General features: G+C 42.8%; 1 protein-coding gene across 1 annotated transcript; it reads left to right on the top strand.

Moving 5' to 3' along the window:
* Positions 1-291: 291 nt before the first annotated feature.
* LOC310795204 (purpurin-like) lies at positions 292-2,288 on the top strand (the record flags this gene model as incomplete). The annotated part of the gene is made up of 4 exons (XM_083657268.1): positions 292-408; positions 583-719; positions 1,821-1,933; positions 2,065-2,288. The coding sequence occupies 4 exons, from the start codon at positions 292-294 to the stop codon at positions 2,286-2,288; spliced, it is 591 nt and encodes a 196-aa protein (XP_083513394.1).
* Positions 2,289-12,816: the final 10,528 nt, after the last annotated feature.

Here is a 12,816-nt window from a genome sequence, read left to right as displayed (position 1 = left end):
GGAAGAGAATAACATTTAGAATTTTGGATTGTTTACAAGGCGGTTGAAATTATGTTTCGGGATGTTCCGGGGCAGCAATCTTATTCTGCTGCTGCTGTTGTTTTGGTGAAAGTAATGCAAAAGTAGTGTAATAAGTAACGAGTTACTCTACACAGACAGTAATATTGTAAAGTAACTTATTACTTTCAAATTAAAGTAACTAGTAATATGTAGTATATTACATTTTGAAAGTAACTTGCCCAACACTGTACATATATATCTATACATATTGCTCTGTGTGTTCACCATAGAATGGGATCCTCTAAGCTGGCCCTGCTGGTGGTCCTGCTGTCCTGCGTGGGGCGCGGACTGTCTGCTTCCTGTGTTGTTGACAGCTTGACAGTCAAACAGGACTTTGACCCCAAGAGGGTGAGGGCACCTCTATCTATCTATCTATCTATCACACGCACGCACGCACGCACACACGCACACACACACACACACACACACACACACACGCACACACACACGTACACGCACACATGGCACTCCATGCATATTGAAGAAAGTTGAAACAGGTTCTGACCTTGTTGCACATCACAGTATGCAGGGAAGTGGTATGCCCTGCAGAAGAAGGACCCAGAGGGCCTCTTCCTGCAGGACAACATCTCAGCCGAGTACACCATCGATGATGACGGCACCATGAGCGCCTCCTCCAAGGGACGTGTCACTCTCTTTGGGTAGGTCCGAGGTGCATCTGGTGATCTTTTTTTTTAACTTTAATTAAATTGTGTGATAGACAAGTTCCCTGCCATATTTCCCCCAATATGTGCTATTTGTTAAAGGAACACTCCACCCATTTTCAACCAGCTTTGTATCATTAGAACATCAGTAGTATATCAGAAAACTGTAAACGGTTTTGAAGTCTGTCATTTAATTTGACAGTTATTGAGTGTTAAAGTGTGTGACATCACTGGTAAACACTAACTCAAATTAATAACTCATTAACTCAAATCAACTCTCAATAACTGTCAAACTATTCATCATTCTTCTAGTTTGACAGTTATTGAGAGTTGATTTGAGTTAATGAGTTATTCATTTGAGTTAGTGTTTACCAGTGATGTCACACACTTTAACACTCAATAACTGTCAAATTAAATGACAGACTTCAAAACCGTTTACAGTTTTCTGATATACTACTGATGTTCTAATGATACAAAGCTGGTTGAAAATGGGCGGAGTGTTCCTTTAATACTTTAACAAGAGTGGTGATAGACAAGTTCCCTGCCATATTTCCCCCAATATTTGTTAACATTGTATGATCTGTTTTTAACAAAAGCAATACCAACTGCCTTCATCACTCCTCAAATCAGCCCATGGTTAGGGCAAAGGGTCAGTTTGGGTATGAAGAGCTCCTCGGCTCTTTAAGATCAGGATCGGTTGAGGACTGTCCAGATGTTTGTTCACCTGCGGGCAGAGGAGTCAAGGAAGATGGTCACTTTCTGCTTGGGCTCTGCATAAAGATCTGGGATAGCTCCCAGCATCATCTCCAGAAGCACATTCTGAACAGCATTAACTACAAGCTGGCTTTTCCCTGGCTTATGGAGGCTTAGGCACTAATGCTGGTTGCAGAGGAGGGGTTTTACACCGGAATGCTGGCTAGGCAATTACTGCCCATTCTGAAAACAACCACAACAACCACAACAACCACAACAACCACAACAACAACCACAACAACAACAACAACAACAACAACAACAACAACAACAACAACAACAACAACAACCCATTCAATCAGATGTTTTGCTTTACGTTTGACATCATGCGTCATCGTTTTTCAGCTTCTGGGTTGTGTGCGCTGACATGGCTGCCCAGTACACCGTCCCCGACCCCGCTACTCCCGGCAAGATGTTCATGAACTACCAGGGCCTGGCCAGCTACCTGTCCAGTGGAGGTCCGTTTCGGGACACACACACACACACACACACACACACACACACACACACAGAAATGAACACACATGCACAGTGACTTTGTACAGGTATATAAACTCTCCATCACCTCTCCGTTTCCTCTGTGTCCCAGGCGACAACTACTGGGTGATTGACACCGACTACGACCACTACGCCATCACCTACGCTTGCCGCACGCTCAAGGACGACGGGAGCTGCGACGACGGCTACGCCCTGGTCTTCTCCAGGAACCCCCGCGGCCTGCCGCCCGCCATCCAGCGCGCCGTGCGCCAGAAGCAGGAGGAGATGTGCATGGGCGGACAGTTCCAGCCTGTCCTGCAGTCTGGAGCCTGCTGAAGATCAGGAGAGACAGAGAGAGAGAGAGAGAGAGAGAGAGAGAGAGGGAGAGAGAGAGAGGGAGAGAGAGACAGAGAGAGAGAGAGAGAGAGAGAGAGAGACAGAGAGAGAGAGAGAGGGAGAGAGAGACAGAGAGAGAGAGAGAGAGAGAGAGAGAGAGGCCTGCTGGCCTGCAGTGGAGGTGGCTTTGAGAGCAGGAGGGTATGTGAGAGAGAGTGAGCATGTGGAGAATGGAAGAGAGGGAGAGCGAATGTGAAAGAGAGACAGAAGCAGGCCCGTAGCTACCATTGAGGACACCGAGGGTCATGACCTTGGTATTTTCCACACACAAAAAAAAAAAAAAATGAAAAATGAAAATAGCCCCGGTCCCCAGATCTATTCATCTGTCATTGATGTTTTAATGCGACAGTTGATCGGAAATGCAACAATTTGCCTCCTCTCTGTGTGCTATAGAAGGAAGAGGGATAACTCACAACATTCAGATTTTGCATTGAGGCTAGATTGGGGCTAGACTTTGGGGACAGTTCTATTGAAGAGAATGGGTAAGTAACTCCCCTGTAAGTGATGTTTGTGTAAATGGGCCATTGTATTTAATTGAGCAGTATTCTGCCATGTGACCTGTATGCAGAATATAAATTATATCATATGGGGAGACATTTATCTTTTGTATCATTTTAAAGCAACAGCACAGTAAAGAGGATATTAATCTAACATGTCTGTAGTTCTTTATAGATCTAGCCTTTTAAGTTTGCTCTCAAAGTGCACCAGATTGAAACATTTTACTTTAAAATGGACAAAATTTTCGATCGGGGGGGGCACAGCCCCCCCTGGGCCCCCCGCGCCGTGCTAAAATGACCTCGGGATCTCTCAAACCCTGGCTACGGGCCTGGACAGAACGATGAGAAAGATAAACCGAGAAGAAGTTGGATCGAGGTCTTCCTCGACCCTTTCATTGTTTGTCTCAGGAGAATGTGGTCGCTGCTCTGTTGTTTCGCGTGAACGTGGAAAATAAACGAACAAATCCTTTTCTAAACAAATCTCAATGGAGTTTTGTCCCTTTTTTTGTACTGTGCAAAACTTGCAACAAAAATGATTATTGATTGGTGTTGAAATGCTTCGAGAGAGAGAGAGAGAAAGATGGGATATTATTACAAAACCAAAGCTCTATGAAACACACACACACACACGCACACACACACACACACACACGCACACACGCACACACACACACACACACACACACACACACTAGTCCGGGCTTGACCGCACGTTGCACTCTGGCCACGTAAGTGGCTGTGATCCCTCTTGGTGCTGCTAAGCTCCAGACGAAGACGCAGCCAAACCCAACACAATGCACAACACTCAGCACTAAATAGGCTTTACTGGTGGTCTGATGTTTGGAGACCTTCAGTCTTCTTACCCTAACCCCACTGTTAGGGCCACTTACTTAGCATGGCCCTGGGGTCAACTCGGGGTTTCTACAGCTCTGGGCTTGTTCGGACATAGCAGTAAGACGCCATGCAGGCCTCTGTGTCTCCATGTAGCTGCACACACTCGCCTGTTAAAGCAGTTGGAGTTGGCTTTGCGAAGCTTAGAACAAAATACTATTGTAATGTGTAGTGATGCTCAAATAGTCCACTCTGTGTTTCTGCTAATTTTTGTTTTTAAATGTGCCATTACCGTATATAGCAAAGACGCGCAGGCCTGTAGGCCTATGTCTCCATGTAGTGCACATATAAACACAAAGTTGTTAACTCAATGCGGTTCAAGATACAATGCTACAGCATGCGCTGGGACGCGTCATCAGTGATGTTAACTGGGGTCGTAAGGTGTTTCGGGTCTATTGAACATCATACACCCTCGCCCAGTAGACCCAGCCGAGGCCGATTAAGACCCCGACCCGCGTCCCGGAAGCAGCCGCTCACGGATCAGCCTTCCTACTCTGTCTGCAGCGTTGCCCGCGGAAGGGTTGATCATGGCCAATCCGCTGCAATAGAGCTAGTGCTACACCGCAGTATAGGATTACTTACAATATAGTTGTAAGTAAGATATTTGATTAAAAAAAAAAAATTCCAACCACAGATTTAGCTACTAACTATATCAGCAAACCTTATGTAGCTTTAGCTAATCGCTCCCTGCCAACGTGAGTTCCTGTTGCCAAATCTTGTGAGAGTGTGTTGCTGAGACAGAGACAGGTCTTGAACTATTTTAATTTGCTCCTGATCTGTCTGTCTGAAAAATGCCATTTTAGTGTCAGTATGTTCAGAAGATAGCCTATGTGGCTTTGAAAAATGGGCCGAATATTTAGCTTGATGATGACTATGAAATAATCTGTCATAATCTGAGATCACGTTCACTCCTCCCATTGACTCCAATAGACTCAGACCTGCCCGAAAGTCTCCTAAGTGGGCGTGTCCGTGGAAAACCATGGGCGCAAAACCCACGTGACAAAATGACAGGAAGTGAGTTGAAGTTGGGGTGTCTTGCTTGAAATCCTATCGTTTTTGACTATATCAAGCAATTTAAGTTGTATCAAAAGCACATGAGATGGACAGTGAGACTCAGAGTGAAGCTGAGAGAGAGAAAGACAGAGTGTGTGTGTTTCTATTGTTGGTGTCTATAATCCAGTTGATGTTAGTTACGCAACAAGCTAGAGTAAAATGTCCCAAAGCTGATCACGGTGCGTTACTGTGTATCAACACAATACAGCTGATCACGGTGCGTTACTGTGTATCAACACAATACAGCTGATCACGGTGCGTTACTGTGTATCAACACAATACAGCTGATCACGGTGCGTTACTGTGTATCAACACAATACAGCCCATGTCCTCCTGACGCATGTTACGTCATGAAAGACAATCTCATTTTCTAGGTACACACTGTCTGCAGAATACCACAGGACTTCTTAGCTATAACACACATCCACCTGATTTACTTCCTGGCTCGTATCAGCAACAACAACAACAACAGGGGGGTACGGTGGTGCAGTGGTAAGCGCTGTCGCCTCACAGCTCGAAGGTCCTGGGTTCGATTCCCACCTGGGACGCTGTGAACGCTGAAGGAATGCGTGCCCGTCCGCATGTCGTCGAGTGCCCACCGCCCGGGTGGGGTCGTCAAAAGGGCCTTTCTGTGTGGAGTTTGCATGTTCTTCCCGTGCCTCCCGGGGGTTTCCTTCATATAGGAACCCCCTTCACCAAAACATGCAATATCCTGGTTGCTAATGTGGTTCCTCCTCTGGTCGTTAAGGGCGCCTGTTCAGAGGGAGCGGAACTGGTTGGAATAGCGTGAACCTCCCACATGCTATGTCCTACCAGTGAAGCTTCCCCTGTCAGGTGAAAAGAAGTGGCTGGCTAACTGCCCATGTCTCGGAGGAAGCATGGAGCCAGTTTCGGCTCTCTCCAGATCGGCAGAGGGTGGAGCAGCAACCAGGATAAATAAAAGTAAATTAGCAGGGGGATAAAAAAATCTGTGAAAAAATATTAAAAAACAACAACAACAACAACAACAAAATCCACAGTTGTGAATTTGGCTCTTCTTGAAGAGGCAATGAGTTTATGAATTGGTGATGCAGTTTGAATATCAGGTTGAGGCTAACTATCAGTGTTGGGGGTAACTCATTACAAAAGTAACAGATTACATGTAATATATTACTTTTAGCAGTAACTCAGTAATAAGTTATTACTTATGATTTCAGTAATATTATACCAGTTACTTTGTCAAGTAACTCAAGTTACAAATTGAGCTACATTTCTTTAATCAAAGCACATATTTAAATCATTTCCTAATCAAACTGTTTTGATGCAAATAACCACTATAGATGACAATAACAAAGGAAACTGATAACATTTAGAATTTTGGACGGCTTACACTGACTTCAAGATGGTTGAAATTATTTTTCGCTATGGTGCCGAGGCGGGGATGTCATTCTGATACTGCTGTTATTTTTGGTGAAAAAGTAATGCAAAAGTAGTGTAATAAATAACGAGTTACTCTACACAGACAGTAATATTGTAAAGTAACGTATTACTTTACAATGAAAGTAACTAGTCATACAGTATGTAGTATATTACATTTTCAGAGTAACTTGCCCGACACTACCAATTGATAAGTACTGAAAAGGCTTGTTTGGAGAAGTCGCCCAGATGGTTCATGATGAGAAATGAGAAAGTGTTTGAAAGGAGCACCAGGGATGATGGATAATAGCTGTAGGGCAGGGGTGGCCAAACTTTTTTGGTTGTGGGCCGCATACAGAAAAATATAAGGAGTCGCGGGCCAAACAATATTAAACGCGGCAGTTTTCGCGGCAAAAGAATTGGACCAGAAAACCCTTGTGCCATCAAAAGTTTAATTTCTACCTAAATAAATATATGACACATAGTTTATTGATGTGCTCACCTATTACAATGGGTATTTCTGTATGTTTTCAAATTTTCTTTTCCTGCGCCAACAGGTTAAGACAGAGATAATTTAACATAGCATTAGTATTAAACATTCATTCAGTATTAAAAATCTTTATAAAAATAAATAGACCAGGTCAGGGTACTCAAGTATAACCCATTTTCAATGGTTTTAAATTGAAAAAAACGAAATGGGGGGACTCTCGTTTTCGTTTTAAACTTTAAAACAGAAAAACGGACAAACGTTTTTAGCACAATTATTATTATTTATTTATTTTTCATGGCGGGCCACTTAAAAACGGGCAGCGGGCCGCAGTTGGCCCGTGCCGTAGTTTGGCCACCCCTGCTGTAGGGGATGAGTGTAAGCAGCAGGACAGTGTGCAGAGGGCAAAAGGCCTCTATGGTCAGTTAGTCCGCCTGAAAACAAGCTTAGCTCTGATGCGATCAACTCTTAGCTCTTACTGGAAATGAGACTCACTGTAATTGTCAGCTAACAACAACATGGAAGTATATTTACTGTAAGACTTTTCTGTTAGATTTATTTCACCGCACAACCATTTCAAAGAATTAAGAATTATTATTATTTATTTATTTATTTTTTACTTTGGCATGACTTTGAGAAAAGGAACTAAATAAGAATACACTTTTGTAACATGGCCTCTGCAGGCCTCAACTTGCTGTTAAAAACCTGCTCCCATGTCAAGAGGCCATAAGTGGGTTTATCTGCTTGAGTCTCGCCAGGTTCCAACTGAAAACCGCCACGTGTGTCCGGAGGATATCAGTGATGAAGTCTCCTCAACAGCAGAACGGCTTTTATAAAATTAAGAAAAACTCAAATGACCAACAAGAGAAAAAGGCAAACAACAGGCATGGAAATGAATTAAACATGCACAGAATCAAAAGAATAACACCACAGGAGATTGGTCGAGCAAATATCATCCTTTTGATCAGGTCTGTGTTACTTCCTGCCTTTTAGACACAAACTGGCTGCTGTTAAAAAGGTCAATTAGAAACAACCAGCTCTGCAGCACATCACTTCTGATTGGTTGCAGTTGCTAGAAAACCCTTTCCAATGCAGTTGCTTGTCAGTTGTTTTTACCAGGTCTGGCCATTAGAGTGCAGTCAAACTGCATTGAACATGTTGCTTGAGGACCCTTTTGGACCTTGATGTTTTTAGTTTGTTTCTTCATCTCATATGTGTCTCAGTAAGTTGGTTCCTCTAAACGTATCAAAGCAAACCTTTTCACATCAAGGACCCCAAACGGACACAAATTAGACCATGGAGTCCCATTTGATTAGATTTTGTCCCAGGGTGCCCATCTGAAGAGATCGTTCTTTATAGATGTTTTATTACAGAAAGTGAAACCCATGACCAAAATAGTCATACATTCTGTCATTGTGTTATGAATTAGCTAGTATGTAATTACAGTGAAAATGGGGACTTCCCTTGAACCCCCTCAAGGACCCCTGGTCGTCCCCAGACTCTACTCTCCAGACGACTACTTTGAGAACCAACAAGCTGCAGACGTTCCTCTAAGTCAGAGGTTCTCAAATGTTTTTCAGCCAAGGCCCCTTTACAAGATGGAAAATATACCGGGGGCCCCCTCATTCTGATTTGTGAATTTGGGCTAAGCTTAATTGTTTCCACGGTAACGTGCTTGACTTTTTAATTGATAGGTTTGTTAGATTAGAATATAATCCATGAACCATTTTAGATTTAAAGCATAAAATATTTTCATTGAACTATGAAGCTTTTGCAACAACAAGAAAGTTATTTTTATTTTCTTGAAAACTTTTCGCGGACCCCCTTGCAAAGTGCCACGGACCCCTGGGGGTCCCGGACCCCCATTTGAGAACCACTGCTCTAAGTAACCAGAACTCGTCATAATTTAATCTGGCAATTCTGACAATAAATAACATTGACTTTAATTCCACATTACTAGAATATTAAACCTAACAAACAATTCATTTTAGAACATACAAGCTATACTATACTGGTTGCTTTGGAGTTTCAAAGTTGAGATAGTGTAGCTTGTTGCTAATAGTTTTAATATAACTGCAGTCTATCACTGAGGCTACAAACTGCTATAGCTTTTTGTTTAGAGTTGATTCAGGAGTCAAATATTGTATCTATCTCTTGAACTTGTAAATATACAGAATAATTGAAGAGAATGAGGAAAGACAGCAGACAGTTTTCCCATGGTGAATGCAGCAGTCAGTGCCACATGATATCTCCTGTTCTCATGTATAGATGATGCTCTTACATGGTAACAGTGTTGACGTTCCCTTTCTGTCCAAATTCATTGTAGGGCCATTTAAGCAAAAGAATAGTTACACCCTTTTAGGCCTACTAGAAAATAGACATCCATAGTGGTTCCATATTGAACTGCTTTCAAATGTTCTTCTAGCAGCGGGTAATTAAAAGGTAAATATTTTCCTTGGCATGGAGAGATGAGGCTCTGGCTCTGGTCTAGATGTTTCGTTTCGCACATGGAGGCGTGGGCACAGATGACACACACACACATGGCAGAGGTGTGTGCTGAAAGTAATGCATGTTGTGTGTGCAGAGCTCAGGCAGAGGGAGTGGGAGCACTGGAACATAATTGATGCTATTGTGCATGAGATTGCGGGCTCAGGGTGGGGATGAGACTGCAGTGACGGGGGATATTGTTGGGTGGGGATGAGACGGCAGTGACTATTGGTGGAGTGGGAGTAAAATGTTACTTTGTGCTTTTTCACACAGTGAGTAACCATGAGAGGAATACACCACTTGATTGGAAAAACAGGGCATACTGCATCATTCTTTGGTAACTAAGAAAGTCTACTTATTGTTACAGTATTTATTTATTTATTTATTTATTTATTTATTTATTTATTTATTTATTTATTTATTTATTTATTTATTTATTTTATTTAGTCGAACAAATATAATTCCTGTCCAGATTCACTTTACATTTAGGACTCTTCTCTGTCGTGGGATAGTTGACGTGATCTCATCGTCTGAATGCTCTGTGTGAACCCAGCCCCTGTACCAGGATAATTAGTGGGAGAAATATTTGTTTTCCAGACATTACCACACAGGTTAATCCTATGATCACCACCATCTCAGACCGTCGCTGCCTGTCATTGTTTGAGAGAGGGCGGGGGGAGAGAGAGAGAAAGAAAAAAGAAAGAAAGAAAGAAAGAAAGAAAGAAAGAAAGAAAGAAAGAAAGAAAGAAAGAAAGAAAGAAAGAAAGAATATTGTCATATCCCTTCATCACTACTACCCTAGCTCCTTTCCATGTACAATGTTGATTTGTTTCATGTACCACTGTCGTTTCTTTCATTGAAAGTATACATGACACTTCTGCTATGATGACACCTTGATGATGCACAGAGAAACTCAACTTATTCTGATTGAATGGTTGGTCATAAATTTGAATAAATTTGAGATCTAATCAGTTTTCATCTGACAGCAGCATTAGTCATCTTTAGCTTAGGCTTGCTGCTCCTCCCCTGGTCCCCGAACCTCCTTGGACCATCACTGGACCTGATGACATCACACCAGCAATAATGAGCAGTGGTCTGCACAGATTCTGAAGGGACCAGGGAAAATGTCTCTGATGATGAAGCGGTGAATAGTGTAAATAATGTACTGTGTTATAAACACCCTTCATGCTGGTTATAAGACGCTTAATTTTAACGCTCCTCAGGTGATCAGAGTATTACTGATACCTGTTCCTCAGGTGATCAGAGTATTAGTGATACCTGTTCCTCAGGTGATCAGAGTATTAGTGATACCTGTTCCTCAGGTGATCAGAGTATCAGTGATAGCTGTTCCTCAGATGATCAGAGTATTAGTGATACCTGTTCCTCAGGTGATCAGAGTATTCGTGATACCTGTTCCTCAGGTGATCAGAGTATTAGTGATACCTGTTCCTCAGGTGATCAGAGGATCAGTGATACCTGTTCCTCAGGTGATCAGAGTATTAGTGATACCTGTTCCTCAGGTGATCAGAGTATTAGTGACACGTGCTCCTCAGGTGATCAGAGTATCAGTGATACCTGTTCCTCAGATGATCAGAGTATTAGTGATACGTGTTCCTCAGGTGATGAGAGTATTAGTGATACCTGTTCCCCAGGTGATCAGAGTATTAGTGATACGTGTTCCTCAGGTGATCAGAGTATTAGTGATACGTGTTCCTCAGGTCATCAGAGTATTAGTGCTACCTGTTCCTCAGGTGATCAGAGTATTAGTGATACCTGTTCCTCAGGTGATCAGAGTATTAGTGATACCTGTTCCTCAGGTGATCAGAGTATTAGTGATACCTGTTCCTCAGGTGATCAGAGTATTAGTGACATGTGCTCCTCAGGTGATCAGAGTATTAGTGATACCTGTTCCTCAGGTGATCAGAGTATTAGTGATACCTGTTCCTCAGGTGATCAGAGTATCAGTGATACCTGTTCCTCAGGTGATCAGAGTATTAGTGATACCTGTTCCTCAGGTGATCAGAGTATTAGTGACACGTGCTCCTCAGGTGATCAGAGTATTAGTGATACCTGTTCATCAGGTGATCAGAGTATTAGTGATACCTGTTCCTCAGGTGATCAGAGTATCAGTGATACCTGTTCCTCAGATGATCAGAGTATTAGTGATACGTGTTCCTCAGGTGATGAGAGTATTAGTGATACCTGTTCCTCAGGTGATCAGAGTATTAGTGATACGTGTTCCTCAGGTGATCAGAGTATTAGTGATACCTGTTCCTCAGGTGATCAGAGTATCAGTGATACCTGTTCCTCAGATGATCAGAGTATTAGTGATACGTGTTCCTCAGGTGATGAGAGTATTAGTGATACCTGTTCCCCAGGTGATCAGAGTATTAGTGATACGTGTTCCTCAGGTGATCAGAGTATTAGTGATACGTGTTCCTCAGGTCATCAGAGTATTAGTGCTACCTGTTCCTCAGGTGATCAGAGTATTAGTGATACCTGTTCCTCAGGTGATCAGAGTATTAGTGATACCTGTTCCTCAGGTGATCAGAGTATTAGTGACACGTGCTCCTCAGGTGATCAGAGTATTAGTGACATGTGCTCCTCAGGTGATCAGAGTATTAGTGATACCTGTTCATCAGGTGATCAGAGTATTAGTGACACATGCTCCTCAGGTGATCAGAGTATTAGTGACACATGCTCCTCAGGTGATCAGAGTATTAGTGATACCTGTTCCTCAGGTGATCAGAGTATTACTGATACCTGTTCCTCAGGTGATCAGAGTATTAGTGATACCTGTTCCTCAGGTGATCAGAGTATTAGTGATACCTGTTCCTCAGGTGATCAGAGTATTAGTGATACCTGTTCCTCAGGTGATCAGAGTATTAGTGATACCTGTTCCTCAGGTGATCAGAGTATCAGTGATACCTGTTCCTCAGGTGATCAGAGTATCAGTGATACCTGTTCCTCAGGTGATCAGAGTATTAGTGATACCCGTTCCTCAGGTGATCAGAGTATTAGTGATACCTGTTCCTCAGGTGATCAGAGTATTAGTGATACCTGTTCCTCAGGTGATCAGAGTATCAGTGATACCTGTTCCTCAGGTGATCAGAGTATCAGTGATACCTGTTCATCATATGATCAGAGTATTAGTGATACCTGTTCCTCAGGTGATCAGAGTATTAGTGATACCTGTTCCTCAGGTGATCAGAGTATTACTGATACCTGTTCCTCAGGTGATCAGAGTATTAGTGATACCTGTTCCTCAGGTGATCAGAGTATTAGTGATACCTGTTCCTCAGGTGATCAGAGTATTAGTGATACCTGTTCCTCATGTGATCAGAGTATTAGTGATACCTGTTCCTCAGGTGATCAGAGTATTAGTGATACCTGTTCCTCAGGTGATCAGAGTATTAGTGATACCTGTTCCTCAGGTGATCAGAGTATTAGTGATACTGTACCTGTTTAGAAAGTCTATCTCGCTGTTTTAATCTGAGAAGGGCACCTGGGACAAACGTGTCGGGGAGACAAGGCCATGAAGGAGACTCACCCACTGCTCGATGGCTGGAGAGCTGCTTTCTGCCATTACTCTGCTGTCATTTATCACACCTATTGTAAGTGGTGGGGTTTATTGGTGAAAGGTGTTACTTGGTCCTGC

The sequence above is a fragment of the Poromitra crassiceps genome, assembly GCF_964638095.1.
Source record: "Poromitra crassiceps genome assembly, chromosome: 21".
NCBI lineage: Eukaryota > Metazoa > Chordata > Actinopteri > Beryciformes > Melamphaidae > Poromitra > Poromitra crassiceps.
The sequence above is the reverse complement of the archived record's forward strand: the minus strand, read 5'-3'. Positions and strand labels throughout refer to the sequence as shown.